We start from the raw sequence: 20,928 nt of genomic DNA, 5'->3' as shown, positions 1-20,928 counted from the left end.
TTCTTTATTCATCATTTCCTCATATCCCTCTCCTTCCTCCTGGACTTAATTTCTGTCTTCTGATGTACTTTCTGCATTAGTGGCTCTCTTAGCAATGGTATGCTGTTAGTAAATCCTTTCAAGTGTTTTTTTTTCCTAAAAATATCTTTATTTCACTCTTATTCTTAGATGATCACTTAGCTGGGCATAAAATTCTAAGTTCATAGTTATTTTTGCTCAGCACTTTGAAGATATTATTTTCTTACTGAATATTTGTGGATAAATCCTCAATTGGTGTTTGCGTGTCCTTCTTTTCATAAGGTTGTAGTCTTGACTGTTCCCTAAATTTGCAGTTCTCACCAAATTTTAGGTTTTAAAACTTATTTGTTTTGCATGTATATTAGTTGTATGTGTTATGTTTTTATAGATTTATTTTGTAGAAGGGCAAAATTTGCCACAAGAAAGAGATTTCTGGTTTGACAATGGCTGTTTTGGGCAGGTAATTTGTAAAAGGTGACAGAAAAAAATTCACATTCTGGTGTGCTCATACATGGCAATGGCCAATCCACAAGTGTTTCTTACACACTGACCACGTCCCCAAAACTCAGCCAAGGAAAAGGAGGATGAATATAATCAGAGCCACCTCCCCCATGCCCCATCATCTACCAGGTTTAGAAGCAAAAGTGATTTAGTTTTTGCCTTCCATAAATACCAAAAAAATGGTGAAAGACTGTAGATTCACAAATGCCTCAATGGACAGTATCCTAAATTGACTTCCCGAGTGTGCTACCAAATTATCTTTCCTCTAACACCTGGCTATAACCATCCATTTACATTTGGAAAACAAGAGAAAGATAAATGTTTTGGCATATTCTGATGGGATGTTTGCAAGCATGTAGGAAAGCCTATCCTTGCCAACAAGGACAACTTTGATATTCAATCCTCTTGTAGAAAGTGGAAACCTGTCACAAGAAGCAAGTAATGTTTGCAAATGGAAGCCTTAGGCACCAACCACTTGGCTAGCCAGATAGACTCTGGGGGAAGCAACGAATGGATGTGGGTGTAATGGGACATGTACTGTTGCTTGAGCAAGACTATGCTTCTGTGGTTGACTCCCCACATCTTGCAAAGATCTTTGCAAGAAACCACATTCAGAAACATCATATGGACATGGTTGAATGCCTCGTGTCTTGGTTAATGAGTAACTTTCTTTTAAGTTGGTATATTGCTGCTCTCACAAGGCTTTCTATTTTGGTTCTCTTTAGTCTCTCTAAAATTCCAGGGGAAAAACTCTGAGTTTCAAAATGCATATGAGCAAGAATAAGCTCATTTTACTGCTTGGAATGATCTGTTTGGAACAGAGTAAATCTGCAACTCTCTCTCTCCCCAAAGGTAAGTTCCAAATGAACTCTATAACTACCTTTATCTGAAGAAATAAACTTTGCTGGCAATGGCTGTCACAGTTCCACTCCATATTCCTTTGGGAGAACAGGAGAGACAAATATATTTTGGAGATCTAATTAGTTTTCATGTAATTAATTTGGATTTCTCTCCTGCAATCATCATATTAAACTGAATAGAACATTAATGGAATACAACTTGGACAAGTTGCACTGATCTGGAGAAAACTGGAATTGTTCACTTATTTGGACACATTCCACAATCCCATCTCCTTTCATGGAGCAAATTCTGGAAATCAGCATAAATTTGGAAGCATTTGTCATCTTTTAAAAAATTATATTGCTGGGAAATACGAAGCATGTTTCCTGTAGTCTATTATTTATATATATATAAATGGTCTTTTTTTCCTCAAGTAACATAATCTGAGAACAGTTCTTGGCAGGCTTCTTCACAGTCAGATTTGTACCAGCCTCAAGAATTATCATGTTTTCTATCTTTGCTTCAATTAGTTCAGGAAATAACTAAATTTTGTGTCTAAGGTATTTATGATTCAGTCAACAGAAACAGCTAGAAAATAAGCTTTGATTCAATATTATGCCTGTATTGGGTTCAGAATCAAAAGACAATGTTACATCCATGCTTTGTCATTAATTAGCTGTGTATCTCTTTGAGTCTTCATTTTCCCATCAGTAATGTGGGGGTAATAGTGCTTGATTCACAGGCAGAGAATGGGGCTTAAATGAGAAGTTATTTGAAAGAGTTTTGTATATTTTAACATATTAATCTAAATAGCTATGCTTTCAAGGATATATTTTCAAGAAAAATCATTTGTTCTTCCTTCCAACTTTTATAAGTGTCTACTGTATGCTAGGAATGTGCTAAACCTTGGAAATACAGAGATGAATAAAACATAGTTTTTTTTTTTTTTTCCTCAAGTACTTCATAGTACAGTGAAGGAGACAAACAATTCACTATCATAATACTGCATGGCAGAAACTATAAGAGGGGAGAGGAACTACAGGGGAGAAACACTTAACACAGTTTGAGGAAATCAAGGAAGAGTTCTCAGTTGAAGTGATCTCCAAGCTGAAGAATAGGGATTAGAGAATTCAACTATGTAAAGAAGTGGGGTGATTATGAGACAGGGCATGCTAGGCCCTCCTAGAGAACATGTAGAAAAGAACGACCTGCAGTAGGGACAGAACATGGACCATCCTTAAATTACCAGGCAGTCTTCAGCATCTTAATCGAGCCCATCTCTTAGCTGAAGAGTCAAAAACAAACAAACAAAACAAAACAAACAAAAAAAAGCAGAACAAATATTGAGAATAAATAAGTAAATGCAACTTTTTCAAGGATAAGATCTTTTCCACAAAAAGGAAAGAGTTCTTTCTCCCATTACCTAGCAACCCTTCTACCCTAACGCCATTCCGGTGTGTGAATCAGGACACTGTCTTCCCTCTACTCCACTATCATTGAACAACCTGATACTTTCCACTCTTATAGCAAATTAAATCCAATATTTGACTGTGTGCCAGGCACCACTGACCATGATCTCAGACTTAGTCTCTTGGGTCAAGCAGAGGAAAAGAGGCAAACACAATTACAATCTAAGGCAGACTATAGTATTACCCATTCAACCAATTAATTGAGCAACTTCTATGAATTGGGAACTGCACTAGATACTGTAGATACAGATATTTCAAGATTAAGTTCCTATTTCTGAGGAGCTCACAGTCTAGTGGGGTTGAAAGATAACCATAACAGCATGTGATAAATGTCACAGAAGCACAGAGTGCTGTGAGGAGCCTCTAAGGGGTCAGATGGCTCAGTATCAAAAGGGGACTGTATTCGTGCTAACCCAGTGGAGATCTACCTCTGAGGCCCTAAATCTTCATGTCAGAAAAGTAGATCTCTTCATGATATGCAGCTCCTATGTGAAAAAGTGGAACAATCCCTTGTACCGCAAATCACAGCAAATTCCACAAATAACTTAAAGCCATTTTATAGTAGTGCCACATGCTCCATGTCTAATAGTATTTCTTGCTCAGAAGAGTTTCCTGTACCCCTCAGTCCTAAGAGATATCTAATCACTAAATTATTGTCTTTTTTCCCCCTAGTTCCCACTTGTGGGCAGAGTCTGGGTAAGTCACGGCCTTTGAATTACCTTAACATTTTCAGTCGCATTGTTGGGGGAAGACAAGTGGAAAAGGGTTCCTACCCTTGGCAGGTGAGTCTCAGGGAACATTCTCCTGTGGTTGAATTATGAGCTGTCTCAGGATTAGATCTCTCAGAACCCATGCTGCTCATCAGTATGCTCTATTCTGCTTAGTTCATCACCAGAGATCTCATGAGTTAGTACAAGGATCCAAGACACTCCTGATGTCGATCAGTTGACTTCTAGAAAAGGTGTGTTCAGAATAGTTACAAGCACTATTGGCTTGCTCCAAAATTTGGAAATGCCATCCCAAACTTTCAGTCCCTAATATAAAAATCCCACTTCAAATTTATAATTTAAAAAATAATTTTCTGATTCAATAAATATATTTAAAACCTACTTATCTTGTTATAGTTAAAGATGATGAGGGAAGGTGTAGCCATAGGTCTACTTTATGTTTGGGATGTAAGATTCATACCTATCCCATAGGACCCTTCAGGGAATAATCAGGAGTACTGCCTCCTTAGTAGTTAGTGTCCTAAGAATTCTGTCTCAATCTAATTTCCTGTTCCTCCTATGCCATAGAAATGCCTTTGTGCTTCTGCCCTTAGCCTATGGCATTTATTGTCTTTGAAAGTCTCCCAATTTTCTTTACCCTGGGAGCCATGCTATATTCTTGCCTCTTCATTTTGTAGGTAGAACAATAGCTCTTTATTTTTACTTCTCTTGAGTCAGTCAGTCATATTAACTTTTAGATCAGTGGATATTTGGTAACGATTGGTTGATTGAGTCTGTGTTCAGTGAGTTGATGGAATGGCTGAATCATTGTCATTTGATTAACTGATGAATTAATTACCTGGTTTGAAGAGTTGATTGATCAAATTCTTACTTGGTCAGTTGGTTGGCTAGTCAATTCAGAAGTCCATATTCAAATCATAGTCAGGGATGACTCATTGACTTTTACTTACTTGTGCTTTATTCTGTTCTTAGCCTTTTTTCTGTATTAATTTTTTTTCAATTGCTCATTGAATAATTTTTGGTCAAAAAGGAGACAATTCTAATAAATTGCTTGTTTTCTAATTTAAACAGTGGAATTAAAAGTATTTGCTTGTACCCTATAAGTCATGTTGGAGTCAAGCCAAATATCATGAACAGGACAAGCCAAAGATAGAAAATCTATTGTAGAGATAGATTAAAAAATAAGCTTGAAGCAGTTGTAGAGGTCAAATAGTTAAAAACTGTAAGAAAGTTGTAAATCCAGACTCTTTCTCTAAGAGGCTTAGAAGAATTGGAACAGACTTTGGAAGACTCCCTTAGCCCTCACCTTGTCTTTATCCCAAACTTCTTCATCTGGTCTATTCTGAATCTTAATGCTTCTTTTTCTTTCTCTTCATTCACAGATATTATTCATATTGTTAGAGTAACAGACGATAAACATTATCATATAAATAAATAAATACCCACAATTTTTATTACCAACTTACTAAAACCTTATAGCCAATCATCTCAAGTTAACTACCTCTCCTGTGGGCCAGGGGTAGGAATATTCTGGTTCCAGCATTGCTCTTCTTTCTGGTGATTGGTTTACCACTTCACAGTCCATGATTTCTGATATTTATGAGTAAGATATCTGGGTCTCTTTTTCAGAATATGCTCAGTCTCCAGGTTTGGGGGGATCCCAGGGCATTAACTTGCTCCTATTTGAGGTCTTTGCAATTCAGGTGTCTTTGAAACGAAGGCAGAAGCATGTCTGTGGTGGGACCATCATCTCTCCAGAGTGGGTGATCACAGCTGCTCACTGTGTTGCAAACAGGTAGGGAAAGCCCAGCCCATTGATGAAGGTCAGATTACCCTTCTTCTCCCTGGGAATCAGCAGCAATAACTCTATTAAAATATGGAATGGTGTGATGTATGCTTTAGGGGAGAACATGTTAATTGTGTAATACAAATAGGGCTCAAGGTCATTGTCAGAGGGTACACAACTTGGTAGAAAACATTCATTCCTTATTTAAAATGGACTGGAAGTTAATAAAGAATAATATCCAAGTGAGAAAAAAAGCATCACAAAGATAGAGTTCTGAAAGTTCTCTCCTAGTTTTCTTAAATTTCAGTGAAAAAAAATCATCCAGTTCATTATGCATCTTAATAAATGGATAAAAGAAAACAAAGGGAGGACAGTAAAACACGAAGAAGGCTCCTGGGTCTTCTTTTCTATTGATCCTGCCTCTCTGAACTTCACTCTAACAATTTCCATCTTTTATCCATTTTCCTTTGTGCTCCAAATGTTCTATGTTGCTAGTGCTCTTGATATTCATAAAGCTGCAATCAAGATTATGTCCCCCTATTTGCCCTCTTTCTCCACAAACATCTCCTGGATATTTACTTAGTACTGGACACTAGTGGGTATCAAAGATACAAAGATGACTAAGATATGATTCCTGCCCCCAGAGAGTTGATAGTCTAAAAAAGAGTCAACTGATAATTTCACTGCAATGTGGCAGGTGGTTAGGCTAGAGAGTTGCTATGTATTAGGTTTGGTATTTAATATAGCCAAGAGCCAGGGAAATATACCAAGAGAAAATGATGTCTTTTCCAATTTTGTATAAAATCATCTCTTCTAGATCCCCAGAGATGGCAAGCCCAAAGCTCTTAATCCACCTCAATGCATCCTATCAAGTTCGTTTCAGATAACTTTGCTGCAGGTAGAAGGGGAATAGAATGGTGTTTCCCATGTCATGCTAGACCTCTAAATTACAAACATAAAGGAAGTAGGGGAAGATCCCCACTTCCCATTGCTGTAATCAGTCCCAAAGCCCTGAGTGTGCATACCCTCTGGAACATCAGAGTTACGGTGCTATAACGTCTTTCATGGTGTGCTTTATGCATTAGATCTCTGACATTAAAGCAGCATACTTCATGGGAATCACCAGAAACTCCCAAAGGATCTCACTGATATTGAGGCCAGGCCAACCATCTGGGGTAGCTGAATATAGCTTTAGACCCCTGAATTACACTGTATATACACCCTTAGGCATTTAACAAATAACATTGCAAGGTATTCAATTTATCATATTATTGGCTCCATATGAGGCCACTTTTCACTAGTCCCTCACTCACATTGGGAACCTCTACATTTGGAATCATTCTCACTTTCTCTGTTCAGCAGCTTCACACCTACATTATCTATCCATGTCATTTTGAAGAGGTCATTTTGTCAACCACTGCAATTGTACTGAGAGGTTCAATGAAATCCATCCGTTTTACTCTTTCCTCCTCATAGAAATATTGCATCAGCTTTCAACGTTACTGCTGGAGAATATGACTTGAGCTATATAGAGCCAGGAGAGCAAACCCTCACCATTGAAACCATCATCATACACCCATATTTCTCTACCAAGAAACCAATGGATTATGATATTGCTCTTTTGAAGATGGCTGGAGCTTTCCATTTTGGTAAACATTTGAAGCTCACTCTGAATTGTCTACCCCATGTGCTCCAGAACTTCTGTTCCATAGCACATTTCCTACAGTATAAGTTATGCAGCATATGCCCAAGAATTCTGGATCATGGACTTTGAGATAGGAATTTGAGCTGGAGGTTCCCCTACCTGAAACCCTCTTTGCTTGTGGCTTTAGATACAGGATTATGTGGAGTCAGTTACTTTGTTTCACAAGTAACCCCTGGAGGTGCCAAACAGAGATATCACAAGGTCTTTGGGAAACCACCTAGATGCCAATTGGTGAGTGGCTTATGGTATCCTCTCCTCCATGAATGAAACAAGCCCTGCCTTGCTCTTTTCTTCAGACCAGTCTGTGGGGCCCGTGTGTCTTCCAGAGCCAGGGGAACAATTTGAGCCTGGATTTATTTGTACAACCACAGGCTGGGGCCGCTTGAATGAAGGTAAGAACTCCTACGCTCATATCAGAACTTTCTGGTTAGTAGTCAGAAAAGAGAATTTTTAATCTATTTTAAAAAGACAGTTGTGTAGACATTTTTAAAATAGAGACTATCACATTGTACTTCGAAATTCAAATCTTTCCAAAAGACACAAGCCTGAATGGGGCATCTTCAACGCAGAAAGGGTGCAAGAGTGCCTTGCTGGGGTTCTCATTTCCGTGTTTTCTAGATGGCGTCGTCCCACAAGTCTTGCAGGAAGTGAACCTGCCCATTTTGACCCAGGATGAGTGTATTACAGCTCTGTTGACCTTACAGAAACCCATTAGTGGGCAGACCTTTCTCTGCACAGGCTTCCCAGATGGAGGAAGAGATGCATGTCAGGTAGGCAGGAATGGTTGGGCTGACAGGTCCCAGGCAGGGCTTCCCTCAGCTTTGTCATCAGATGAGGGGCTGAAAGAAGGCTGTAGGCAGGCCTGGACTCGGGAAAGAAGGATCAGGACTGAAAAGGGAGGTTAAGTCAAAATAGAGGACAGTTTAAACAACCTGTTTTTAGCAGAGACTGTGCTTTCAGAGGAAGTCTTCTGCTCTTTCCAAAAGACCAAATAACGGAGATGATGCCAACAGTGAACTAGGGTACTCTGGCACTGAAGGATAGGTGCTTCTTTCCTACTTAGAGATTTCCAGTTCGTGTATAATGGGAGCTTTCTCTTTCCCTCCATCCTTCCTGCTGACCAAACTTGAGGTTGATTTGACTACTGGACAAGACTTTTCTAAGTCTGTAGGATGAGACAGGAGAAGGAAACAATCTGATATTTGATGAAAGCTTAGGATGGGGAAGAAGGAGGTGGACTTGGTAGGCTCCAATGGTATTTGAGAATTGACTGTGAATTGTGCTTGCCTATTCTCCCAGGCCCCTGAGTCCAAAGTATAGAAGTGAAGAAATTCATTAATCCTCATCTAGCACCTTTGTGGGGCACAGACACTGACAATGACAGTAACAGAGATCTTTTCTTCCTACAGGGAGACTCAGGAGGTTCCCTCATGTGCCGGAATAAGAAAGGGACTTGGACTCTGGCTGGTGTGACTTCCTGGGGTTTGGGCTGTGGTCGAGGATGGAGAAATAATCTGCAGAAAGATGATCAAGGATCCCCTGGGATCTTCACAGATCTTACTAAAGTGCTTCCCTGGATCCACAAACACATCCAAATTGGTAATCAAGCCAGAACATAAGGTCAAGAAGCTAGGGAAAGAGAGAGCATCAGCAGAGTCTAGACAAGTCAGGACCACTGAGCAGACAACCTCTGCTTCTGTTCTTAGTGTCTCACATAAGGACTGTGGTATTTACTGAGTCTAAAACAAGGGTAAACTATGATGTGTGGTACAGTGTACAAATATTCAATGAAACGTGAATACATCCCTCCTAGACTTTGTCAAATTTACCTTTAATTGAAACTGTCTCAGCTGGTGATATGTTTCACCACTTACTTCTCAACTGTGCTAGCAAGATTCAGCAAGCTATAGCATGGATCAGTGGTTATCGACGAGGGGAAATTTTGTCCCCCAGGGGACAATGTCTGGAGACATCTTTGGTTGTCACAACAGGGGACAGGGGTGCCACTGGCATCTAGGGGGTAGGGGCTATGGATGCTGCTAAGCATCCTACAGTGCACGGGACAGCCCCCCCTCCCACAGCAAAGAATGATTTAGTCCCATATGTTAGTAATGTTGTGGTTGAGAAGGCCTGGCATAGAGCCAGGTACCATAAGTCTGAAAAGGCCAGGGTCTATATACATCCTTCTACTAGATTCACCAATGAGTTAATTGAAACTTCATTTTTGCCTCCAAATCCAACTTAATTGTTTTCTTAACTGGTGGCTTCCAGCCTAAAATAGGACTTCTATTCTTTCCCAAAGGGGTTAATTCAAATTAGTTCAGGAAGAACTTGGGTTTGTGTTCAAGTATATGGTACACTAGGAGATTTCGGAGTCCTCAGTTCAACTTGTAGCTATCCAGCAGTTGTGGGTGTGTTATTTCCATCTCCAGCGTCCCTTTTCATGAAAAATTAGAGGGGTAGACCAGATGACCTCTTCTTGCTTTGTGTAATCCCCAAGCTAAGCAGCCCACTTAATAAAGAGAGTGAAATCATCTTCTTAAAGCACAAAGGCCACTTTGCTGCTTTGTCAATTTATCCCTTCTGTTCTTTCCACAGATTATATTTTCATTAGTTGCAAATTGACTTAAAAACCTCTGCACTTTTGAGCCAGGGAAATGCTAACTTCTTGAAATATTGTTCAGGATATCACAACCTTGAATTGCATCTTTCTTTTTCTTTCCCAGGGAAGCTGAGAAAGCACTCCAGAGGTGGGTATTTCTTGTAGCCTGTTCTTCCAGGAGCATGAATTAATCTCTAGGATTTCTGAATATCGGTTCCTTTATAATCAAAAGTCTTCCTCTGCAAGGGCTCTCCATAATCACTAGGTATAAAACCATCACTAGGAGCACCCACAGCCATTCATCCCCAGCCAGGGAGGGTGAATTCATCCCTTCACCCAGCAGGAGCGCCACATTCCCTCCGAGTTCACTTCTTGTCAATCCAGAGCTCCAGTTCAATTCAGCAAACAGTTGGCAAATCCTAGATTTGGATCCAAGACACAAGGGAGGAGGTGGGGCATGGCAGATGTGGTCCAGAAGCTACACACCTTGTCCTGAAAGAATAGGGGACTCACCCCCAGGGTTACATTGCAGGTCTGAAATGAATTCACTCTGTGACTTTGGGCAGGCTCCTTCCTACCTCTGAACCTGAGTTTCCTCATCCAAAAAGGAAAGAGTTTGGACCAGGTGGTCTCAAAGGCATCTTTAGCTCAAATCTTCAGTGGTTCTGTGAGTCTGTGGAACTATCTCCAAAGAGCAAAGTGGAAAAAGAGTACCCTGAGAGCTCAGAGGAGTGAGTGGCTGCATCTAGCTGGGGAAAAAGAAAAGACAAGGGAGGCTTTGGAGCACAGACATCTTTTAAACTTAACCTTAAAGAACAAAGGATGAGTAGGATTTTGTCAGGTGGAAATGGGATATAGGTAAAAATATTCCAGCTCAAGGAATCATCCTTATCAGAAGATGGATACTAAAATATGGAGATATGAAAATTTAGGATGTAATAGAGACCCAGTAAGTCAATCAAAGCAGTTGAAGTGTAGGCTATGTGATGAGTTTTTATGAGGGAGAAGATTAAACAGGTAACCTGAGAACAAAATATGGAAACTTTGGACACCAGTCAAGAAAATTTAGACTTTATTGAGTAATAGGAAGCTGACTAATTAGATAAACAGATTACAGCTATACTTTAGTGCTATAAGAACTGCACATAGGGGATAAATTGGAGAGGAAAATATCAATAATTCAAGGTGGACTTATGAGATTATGCATTAGTTCAAGAGACAAGAATATAATGCTTGAACGAGGGCAATGGCCAGAGAATGAAAAGGCGGGCATAGAAACAGGATGAATTAGGCCAGGATAGTCACTAAGGTTAAGAGTGGTGAGGGAGGGAAGGAATGAAGGATGACACCAAAGTTCTGAGCATGGAAAGCTAAGAAAAGGGCACATAAGTTAATCAAATCAGAAGTGGAAGCAGTTTTGCAGACTGAGAGGAAGTCCTTTTGTAGCATGTTAAGTTTCAGGGGAGATATCTAGGAGGTGGTTGAAAAATCAGAAGTTCAGATAGAGATAATAGTTGAAACTGACAGTGTGAATGAAATGGATCAGAGGGCTCGTGTAGAGAGAAATGAAAACTAATAGAACCTAGGAAATACCTGCATCTATAGAGTGGAATTATGGGGTCAAAGAAAGAAGAGTAAAGAAGAAGAAATCATAGAATCTCAAGGTTAGGCAGGATCTACAAGAAACAAAAAATAAGGCATCATAGAAGCCAAGATAGGAAAAGATTTCGTGGAGAAAGGAAGCGTGTGTGAAGAAGAATCAGGAGGTCCCAGTGTCTGTACACGTTCTGGAGGGAAAGGGCTCTTGTGGCTAGCCATCACTGTTAGCGCTGATTCTCGTGGCTTTCCCTCCCAGCCTCATGCAGTGAGCAGGATCGTGTGATCAGAGCATCAGAAGGGGAGCTGCACTTCCCAGAAAGCCCCTTCCTGTATTATGACAGCAAGCAGTGAGTAGCCCCTGCTGCCTCCCCTGCCCTTGTCTCCCACCTCCAGTTTGACTCTGCCCCACTCATTGGACTGTGACAGTCGCTTTCCATCGAGAAATAATACCCTCTCAATGTATCTACCTTCAGAATGTGTGTCTGGACCCTGTTTGTACCAGAGGGAATGCACGTGCTCCTCAATTTTTCCCACTTCGATGCAGAGTCTTGTCACCACAATTACCTGTCAATATATTCTTTAGAAGACACACTTATTGGTGAGTGGATTTTCACATTGTCAAATGGACACTAGTGCTAGGAGGACATAATGGGGCCTGGTTACAATATGTCTGGCCCTGAGGCATCTATAAGTACCGCACTTCCTGTCTTCAATTTTGAGACTTAGAATTGACAGTGGAAAGGAACAAAATCTGAGTCTGTGTGAGGGCTGTAAGGGCCACAGTGCAATTCACTTACAGCATCTGCTGCCCATGGAAACAGGCTTCCTAGACTCATTTGCCAGACCTGGAGCCCATCAGGAGTAAAATGTAGACATATAGCAGTGCCTCTTGGGGCCTCCCGGGCAGAATGCTGCTCTCCTAAGCGTGAAAATGACCTTTACCTGCCTCGTCCAGTTCAGAAGGAAGATACCAACAGATAACCACAGTAGGAGATAAAGGTTACTTATATAAGAAACAAATGGAGGAGTGTTTCTATGGTTCTAAATGGCAGATGATTTTGCCCACCCCCTCCCTCCCCCAGGAGACACTTAGCAATGTCTTAGAAGCATTTTTGGTTATCACAACGAGAGGGAATGTTACTGGCATCCAGTGGGTAGAGGCCAGGATTGCTGCAAAATATCCTACAATGTGCAGAACAGCCTGAACACCAAGAACGTTCCAGTTCAAAATGTCAGTAGTGCTGAGGTTGAGAAACCCTGATTTAGACAAGCCTGCACTATCATGAAAGTTCAGTTCCCCATAAGTCTTTTAGTGGGTGCTGTTTTCTAGGCTCTGAACCAAAACTCTTCATTCTTATGTTGCAGGGAAATTCTGTGGAGACAGCCTGGCTTCATCGGTTCTTGTTGGCTCCAACGCTATAAGGCTGAGGTTCATCTCTGATGCCACAGATTATGCTGTTGGGTTTAATCTCACGTATAAAGCTCTTAAACCAAACTACCTTCCTGGTAAAACCGTTTACTCTTATCACACACTATGCATTCCTTTTGCAGAAATTGAGGACCCATAGGAATTAGATGAGGGGTAGGGAGTCCCCCACCCAAGGCCCACTGAGCTCCATAGCGGAGAGGAGCTCAAGGCAAGTGAGATGCAGGGTGCAGGGGCTCCTTCTGCAGTCCTGCTAAAGCGTGTTTGTTGCATACCCAAGTGAGCTGAGAGGGCCTGATGAGCTCTCGAGAACCAGTGCGCAGACCTCCCCCTTCTTGATGGCTCTGCCTTAAGAGTCAGTTCAAGCATCACTTATGGGAGACACAAGGGGGAAAACAAAGAAGATCCCTCTGTGTGTGGCAATGCCATTGTTTGGACATTCTCCCTTGTGTTGCAGATTCAGGCTGCAGCTCCTTAACTATCCTTTTTGAAGAAGGCCTCATACAGAGTCTTCACTATCCCGAAGACTACGGCAACATGGCCAGCTGCAACTGGGTTTTTCAAGCCCCCAAACATCACCTAGTTAAGGTACTGACCCTGGTTACCCTTACTTTGCTGAGGATCTCCAGAGAATCGTTCACATAAACACCATGAGGGCAGAGGTTTTATCTGATGTATCTGCTGCTGTATCCCTAGTACCTAGAACCTAGCACCTGGCACACAAGGTTCTTGATAAATATTGATACTTGTTGACTAACAGACTAGCCTATTCTCTACTGTAACTACCCACACTTACCACTAGGTGGCAACTGTGTGCTTTACATTTTGTTGAAATGTGGCCTTAATCTTTGTACCAGGTAACTTGTTTCATCAGTGTCTAGTGCTTTCTAGAAACAAGCATTTCTTCCTTATTAATTAAACTGCTAACAAAACAATTTGTGGGGAGTGGATAGCAAAAGTGCAGTGCAGAACAGTTTCAGGGACTGGCATAAGGTATAGCAGGAGGAGTGGTGGAAGGCGAGGCTGAGATAGATCAAAGTATGGAGGGCTTTGAATGTCAGGATACAGAGTGTATTCAGCCTTTGATTCGCGGTGTTTGTGGCCATTTGTGTGTTTGTTCAGTTAACACTAGTGGGCCATCTGCAGAAATGCCTTCAGGTAGATGACACTGCAGTCAGGGTGAGGTTGGAATTAGGCATTATTTAGAAGTCTTTCTCTTAAAATAATAATTGAAAGCAAGAGAGTATATGAAGGAGACAAAGTAAACTATAAAATAATGGGTAAGGAGTAAGGGTGAACAAGACCTCAAAGTTCTTGTATATTTAAGAGGCCAAACGAGATCTGAGACCCAGGAATAGAACCAAATTGGTGCAGTGTTATGACAGTCCAGAGAATGAAGCCTTTAATTCAAAACACAAAACAAAACAAACAAACAAAAAGGTATGGCTGATAGGTTGGATTTCCCACACCAAGTTAGAGTTTAAAGAGAAGGAGGACTCCTTCCCTCCTTCCCTCCCTCTCTCCCTCCCTCTCTCCCTCCCTCTCTTCCTCCCTTCCTCCCTTCCTTCCTTCCTTCCTTCCTTCCATTCTCTCTCTCTTTCTTGATAGATCTTGATTCCTTCCTTCTTTTCTCTCTTCCTTCCACAGAGAAACCATTGTACAGCTCTGAAACCTTTTGTTCTATTCAAATGTGCTTTTAAATGTTAACAAAGTAAAAAGACAAAACTTTTTAAAAAAATAAAATAAAGAGAAGGAGGACTAAGCACCCGTTATACAGTCCCCACCTCATCCCCCAATAAAAAGGTAGAATAGTTGGGATGGACAATTGAACAGTAGAGAGGAGGTGGGGGAGGTGTCATCTGAAAGGTCAAGTGAAGTCAGATGTTAGGAGCAGAAACAAGATCACACAGGAGAAGGAGACACGGAGTAAGTAAGACAAGTGTAGCTGTTGTCTTTCTAAAAGTTTCTGAAACCCAAACAGAGTCAAGGCAGACAGTTCAGGACGAAGCAGGATTAAGGGAAACTATGTTACTGACAGAGGAGAAAATCTTAAGTATGAGCGTACGCCTGGAAGGAGGAAGAAGACAAAATTTAGTTGAAAATCTGAACATATCAGAGCTAGAAGTGATTCAAAAACATCTATGCAATAAAATACACTGAGTGCTGTGCATCTGTGAAAAGATGCACTCACACCCGGCCAGTGACAGCAGCATCCTGCAGGACCCATCCGGGACGGTCATTTGTAAGTTGGTAGGTATGACAAGTTGTAACTATGTGCACACCATTTGACTCGAAGTGAAAAGGGTCTTTTTAAAATTATTATTATTCATAAATTTTATTGCTCTACAAGTTCTGTTTACCAACTTCAAACATTTTAAATTCTAAATTTTTTTTTTTAAAGTCCATTTGGATTTTTTTTTTTTTTTTTTTTAATTTTACTTATTTATTTATTTATCTCTGGCTGTGTTGGGTCTTCGTTTCTGTGCGAGGGCTTTCTCCAGTTGCGGCAAGTGCGGGCCACTCTGCATCGCGGTGCACGGGCCTCTCACCATCGTGGCCTCTCTTGTTGCGGAGCACAGGCTCCAGACGCACAGGCTCAGTAGTCGTGGCTCATGGGCCTAGTTGCTCCGCGGCATGTGGGATCCTCCCAGACCAGGGCTCGAACCCGTGTCCCCTGCATTGGCAGGCAGATTCTCAACCACTGTGCCACCAGGGAAGCCCCCTAAATTTTAAATATTATTGATATTAAAGGAACAGGTATATCTGACTTTTAGGAATATTTTAAGTTTTCTTGTAAGTTATTTATTATAGGCATTCTAGATCCCCTGTGGTGGAAATTTCTGGTTTAAAAAAAATTATGTAATTTTCCTCCTTTTCTTAAAACCCTTTCCATAAGACACAATGGTCAGAGTAACTAAAAGGGTCTATTTCCAGAAAGTATCCCAGTAAGGGTTTAAGAAGTGTTTGAACGGATCCTGTTTCTGACACGTCTCCTTCTCCCCATGTCTCATTCACCATGAATCATCCTTTCCCTCCAGTTTTGTCCTAGCCGCGCAGGCCTGTGTCTTTTGCCGAGTGCTTGGGCTCCATTGAATCCCCATCATTTGTGTGTAAAAAATCTAAGCTGCTACCTCATCATTTCTATCTCCCACTGCTCCTCTCAATTAGTCAGGGCTATCAGATTGCTCAAATGTTGTTCTTTGCTGTTTCTTTGCTCCTCCAAGGAGGGAACTGGGGAGCTCAAATATTTGCACTTTTCCCCACCCTTCTATTCAGCCTGTAAATGGGTGCTTAGATGTTTCAGAGGGTTTGGGAGCCTGTGGTTGAACATCTTTTCCTAAGTCATATAACCCACTCATGAATGCCCCGTTACATTTCTCATCTAAGGTCACGCTGTAGAGCAAGTTGAACAATCCAAATTCCTCTCCTTGATCAAAATGAGGTAATGCATTCATATTGTTTACTCTGGATGTAACATGGAGTCTTCTCAGCTTTCCTTTCAGAACCTGGAAATAGAAGAAAGTGGAGATTGCACTTCCGACTATGTGAGCATGCACAGGGATGTAGAAAGGAAGAAAGAAATAGGTTTGTGTTCCCTGGGAGCCTCGGCTTCCCTGGTTTGCATTTGGACCCGGTCCTTCTTGGGAATCCTTTTAGGGAATAAAAAGGATGTGGCTCAATGTTCCTTCATTCCCCTGCACCATCTCCATCACTTCCTAGGCTCTCACCACCTCTCCTCCTTCTCCTCCATCAGGGGCGGGAAGAGCTTCAGGGAGAATCAAAGAACCATTTGATCAGAAAATGTGGAAGGCTCACAATGAACTAGGGGTCAGAGGGGAAAGTGACATTGAAATCAGCCCTGTGGCTGGAACAAGTTCCCTTAGTGGCATTCCCAGTGGGAGTGTTTGGGAGATAAACAGAATTGAAATGTTGACAGGGTTAATTACACAGTACAAAGGAGCACTCCGCCTTTCTATTTTGGAAATGAATTGTGACATACACTGGAAAGGTTTATTTCTTAACAGTTACCTGAAGGACAATTGTTTTCTTCTATCCAATGCCATGTCTGTTTGCTGGGCCCTTGACCATGTCATGCCTGGGCTGGGCTTGAACCAGCTCGACTGTGTGGCTTTGTTGTCCCCGCCCCTGTGGTGAGCATCTCCAGGGTCATGTCCATCAGCTTCCATTCCGATGAAAACATGACCTTCAGAGGCTTCCAGGCTACAGTCTCCTTCATTCCTAAAACAGGTAAGAAGCTTGAGGCATCAACTCCTCAGGTCCCAAGTCTCATCCTCCTGCCGTGGTAAAAAAGGCAGCGTTTAGAGACCAACATGGATAAAGTCAACTCATTATTCACTGAATCTGTGAATCCTGAACCACTGCTCCTGGGGAAATAGAGTTAGGTTCCTATCAGCCTCTGCTTTTATGTGGGTTTCTGTTTCAAGTGACCTTATTTAATATACATTGCTGATTCATTAACACTGAACTCATGGTCAATACCACTATAACTCATGCCTGAACAAAGCTTATCCATCACGTGTATTTTCTCTGTAAGGCACAACGCAGACCCTTTGCACTTAGGAACACTAGATGGCACTTCAGCACTATGTTTAGGGCCATTGCAAACAGCAAAATCACCAACAAAAAGCCCAAAAATGTAAAAAGCAAAACAAAAAGTGGCACTAACAGACCGCAGGAAGGACGCTTGTTTATAGTATGAGAGCTGAAACAAGACGGCAGAGTGTGGCCTCACTAGACCTCAGCCAGGACACGTGATCAGGTGACTCAAATTTTCCACTGCTCTGCATATGTCCACGAATGACTGTGAAAGCACCATGAGTATTGGTTTTGAGTTAACAAATGTTAGCAAGTAGGTGAATTCAAAAATACAGAATCCGTGAAGAATGAAGATCAGCTGTATGTCTGAATCTTGGCCTGTCCTTACTAGAAGTGTGATCTAAGTGTCATTTAGGATTCATCCTCCTCAATCTTACAACGGGAGAATAATACATGCCTGGTAAAAATGTAGTGAGGATTAAATCAGATGATGTACTTGGCCACAAGCAAGTGTGTGTGTGTGACACGTAAGAGAGGCTCAGAAATGTGAAATGTCTTCACCAACCCCCAGTCCCTAGACACTTGAAGACACAGCTTCCTTCCAAGCTCTCACACCCCATGAGCACTCTGTCCAAATCCTACAAAGCCAGTTATTGGCTTCTCAAGTTGTTCATTCTTATTGGGCGGTAAACAGCTGCTTATGGGAAAGCCAGGTTATAGTTAAAATACTGCACTTTCCAGTTCAAATACCCATAGAGTCTAACTGACGGAGAAGTCCCAGAATTCTAACAATAATAATTTTCTGATAAATCCCAAACATTGGCCTTGTTTGTGTGAACTGAGCAATTGTATTATGCTTATACCCAGATTTTAACATCTCCGGATTAGAGAATGAATCAGTGTTTCTGGAGACATGGAATGTACTACCTGAAGAATCCAGTGCTTCTGGTAAGTTGTTTTGGAGAATGTGACTACCAGAAGTACACAGATTTTATTATTCTCAGTTCAACCAAGAACCCCAAAAAGATATATTGGAGTTTTAACCTCCAGTACCTAAGGTCACATTCTGTGACCTTTTTTGGAGATAGAGTGTTTACAAAGGCAAGCAAGTTAAAATGCTGTCATTAGTGTGGGCCCTAATCCAGTATGACTGGTGTCCTTATAAAAGGGGAAATTTGGAGAGAGAGACACGCACACACGGAGAACATCATACGGACATGAAGGCAGAGATGGGAGTGATACATGATTTATGAACCAAAGAATGCTAAAGATTGCCAGCAAACCACCAGAAGCTAGAGGAGAGGCATGGAATGGATTCTCCATCACCACCCTCAGAAAGGATCGACCTGCCCAACACCTTGATCCTGGACCTCGAGGCTCCAGAACTGTGACACAATAAATTTTTGTCTTCTAAGCCACCCTGTTTGTGATATTTTGTTACAGCCTGCCTAGCAAGCTAATACACCAGGAATTGGCTTACACGATTGTGAGAGCTGACTAAGCAAGTCAGTCCATAAGGCAGGCAGGCAGAAAGGGAAGGTCACAGGACACTGGAATTCCACAGGCATGGGCTGAGGCCATTCTCCACAAGCAGAATTTCTTCTCTCTTTGGGGGAATCTTCCGCACTGCTTTCAAGGCCTTTCCAACTAATGACGTCAGGCCCACCCAGATGATCCAGAATGGTCTTCCTTACCTAAAGTCAGTGATGAGGGACTTTCATTACATCTGTAAAATCCCTTCATAGCAACATCTAGACTAATGTTTGATTGAATAACGGGGGGCTGTAACCTGGCCAAGTTGCCGCATCACAAAAGCCATCACATAGAGCTGGATGGGATGTGGTCACTGTCCCTTTTGCTCAAAGCAACCCTGAAATATTTTCAGTCACAGAATCAAAATTTCCATCTTGAGTGATTCATTCAGTAGGGATGGCTAAATAGTGCGCCAGATTGTGGTCTGACTCACAAGAGCCATCCGCTGGAAAAGAAGTGAGTGAACCGCTATGTCTTCACATTGGTGAGCATTGAGGAGCGCTGGGCTTTCTCTTTTCCTTGTTTCCTCCGTGACATCCACTGACATCCACATGTGACATCCCAGTCCCTGTGGAAAATGTGGTGAGGGGGGCAGGCAGAGGCTGGGGGTAAGGAAGCTTTCAGAGTTTGCCATTTTGATAGTTTGTCAAGAGAAAGATCAAGCACCTAATTTTTAATTATTTAAAAAATTTTTTAGTTTTATAAATTATCTGACACTTAGAACACAAAGTAATAGAGAATGTAGAAGAGGAGTATTCCTTTTAATGAGGAGGGATAGAAGCCGTCTGAGTCTTTTTTGTTCTGGCTTCTTGGACCTCACGATGCACGTATATCCTGGGTAGAAACTCTTTGTAAAGTGTGTCTGCGGTGATTCCTGCTCTTGGCCACCAGGGGGCGATATATTCAGCAGAGCCATTTCTCTCAGTATCTGCCAAGGAGTCTCATTACAACACTCGGCTAGATTTATTGGTCATTTTATCCCACAGTACCTACCATAGTGCCCAGAACACAGGAGATGCCACATAAATATTTGATGAATAAAACTAAATAATCCACAAATAGCTCCTGGTGTAAAAGCTCAATAAGAGGAATTTTCCTGATTCCCTCTCCCTGAACTCACACCTACTTTAGGGCCTTCTTCCCTTATACAAATACACATAAAAACTTAAGGACAAGAACAGGAATTTACATGTGTCCTGTATTAAATAGCACACCTAACCTGGATTCCTTAAATCATTCAGTAAGTAATTTTGTCCTTCGCTTTTTATTTTGAAATTTTGCAAATCTACAGAACAGATGGAAGAATAATACAATGAACACCTGTTTATCCTTCACCTATATTCCTCAGTTGTTGACAACCCATCACACTGGCTTGATACTGATTTGATGTCCTCTCTGGACAAATCTCTGTACCAGAGACCAGGGAGTGGGGGAGGCAGGATACAAAGAGGAACAGGATAGGTACTAACCTATATTCAAGGAATTTATATCCTAATAATGAAGGTTATACGTACAGATAGAGAGTAGATTTATGTAAAACTAAGAGCCTTCAAGACTAATATATGGTGTTAGATGTCAGGATAGCAGTTAGGCTTTGCAGGAGCAGTGACCGGACTGGGCTCCTGAAGTGTCTTCTGAGATTCTGCTAGTCTGTTTCTTGATCTGCGTTCTGGTTGTACTTCTTGGAAAAACATTCAGAGTATTTTATTGCTTGAGTATTTTTCTGTATGTATGTTATACTTCAGTAAAATTGACAACAAAAGGGGAAATGTGCACAGAAAACCACAATACAAGAAAATACTGAAAAACTTCTGAGATGATTAGGACACTGGTGTTTGACTGGGGCCCACAAAGATAAATAGGACGTCAACATTATTCCCAACACTGTGAGGAACCCTTGGATGGTTTTGACTAGGGGAGTGACATGATCAAAACAAGCCCTCTTTGGTGGTTAATTTGGGAGTGAGAGGAGGGCGGGGAAAACTTAACCCCAGGGAGAGTAGTCCAGGTGAGCAATATTGAAGACCCAAGCCCAAAGGTAGGAGATGGATGAAAGATATTTTGTGAATGTAGGATCTAAAGTGTTTGGTGACTAGATAATTGAGGCAAAAAAGAGGGGGAAGTCAAGGGTGAGCTTGATATTTTACTCTTGGGTGAAACATCC

General features: G+C 41.5%; 1 protein-coding gene across 2 annotated transcripts; it reads left to right on the top strand.

The window, feature by feature from the left end:
- Nucleotides 1-1,283: 1,283 nt before the first annotated feature.
- OVCH2 (ovochymase 2) lies at nt 1,284-18,617 on the top strand. 2 transcript variants are annotated; one of them, XM_061202945.1, is made up of 16 exons: nt 1,284-1,371; nt 3,501-3,610; nt 5,260-5,351; nt 6,819-6,991; nt 7,344-7,439; nt 7,666-7,817; nt 8,457-8,646; nt 9,774-9,797; nt 11,505-11,595; nt 11,722-11,846; nt 12,614-12,754; nt 13,132-13,262; nt 16,166-16,259; nt 16,791-16,922; nt 18,099-18,179; nt 18,400-18,617. In XM_061202945.1, exons 1-16 carry the CDS (start codon nt 1,284-1,286, stop codon nt 18,450-18,452), a joined length of 1,773 nt encoding a protein of 590 aa, XP_061058928.1. In that variant the 3' UTR covers nt 18,453-18,617. The 2 variants fall into 2 exon arrangements, with proteins under 2 accessions (XP_061058928.1, XP_061058929.1); XM_061202946.1 differs by lacking the exon at nt 9,774-9,797.
- Nucleotides 18,618-20,928: the final 2,311 nt, after the last annotated feature.

Source organism: Eubalaena glacialis, chromosome 10, assembly GCF_028564815.1.
Source record: "Eubalaena glacialis isolate mEubGla1 chromosome 10, mEubGla1.1.hap2.+ XY, whole genome shotgun sequence".
NCBI classification, from domain to species: Eukaryota; Metazoa; Chordata; class Mammalia; order Artiodactyla; family Balaenidae; genus Eubalaena; species Eubalaena glacialis.
This window is presented reverse-complemented; position numbering and strand designations above follow the sequence as displayed.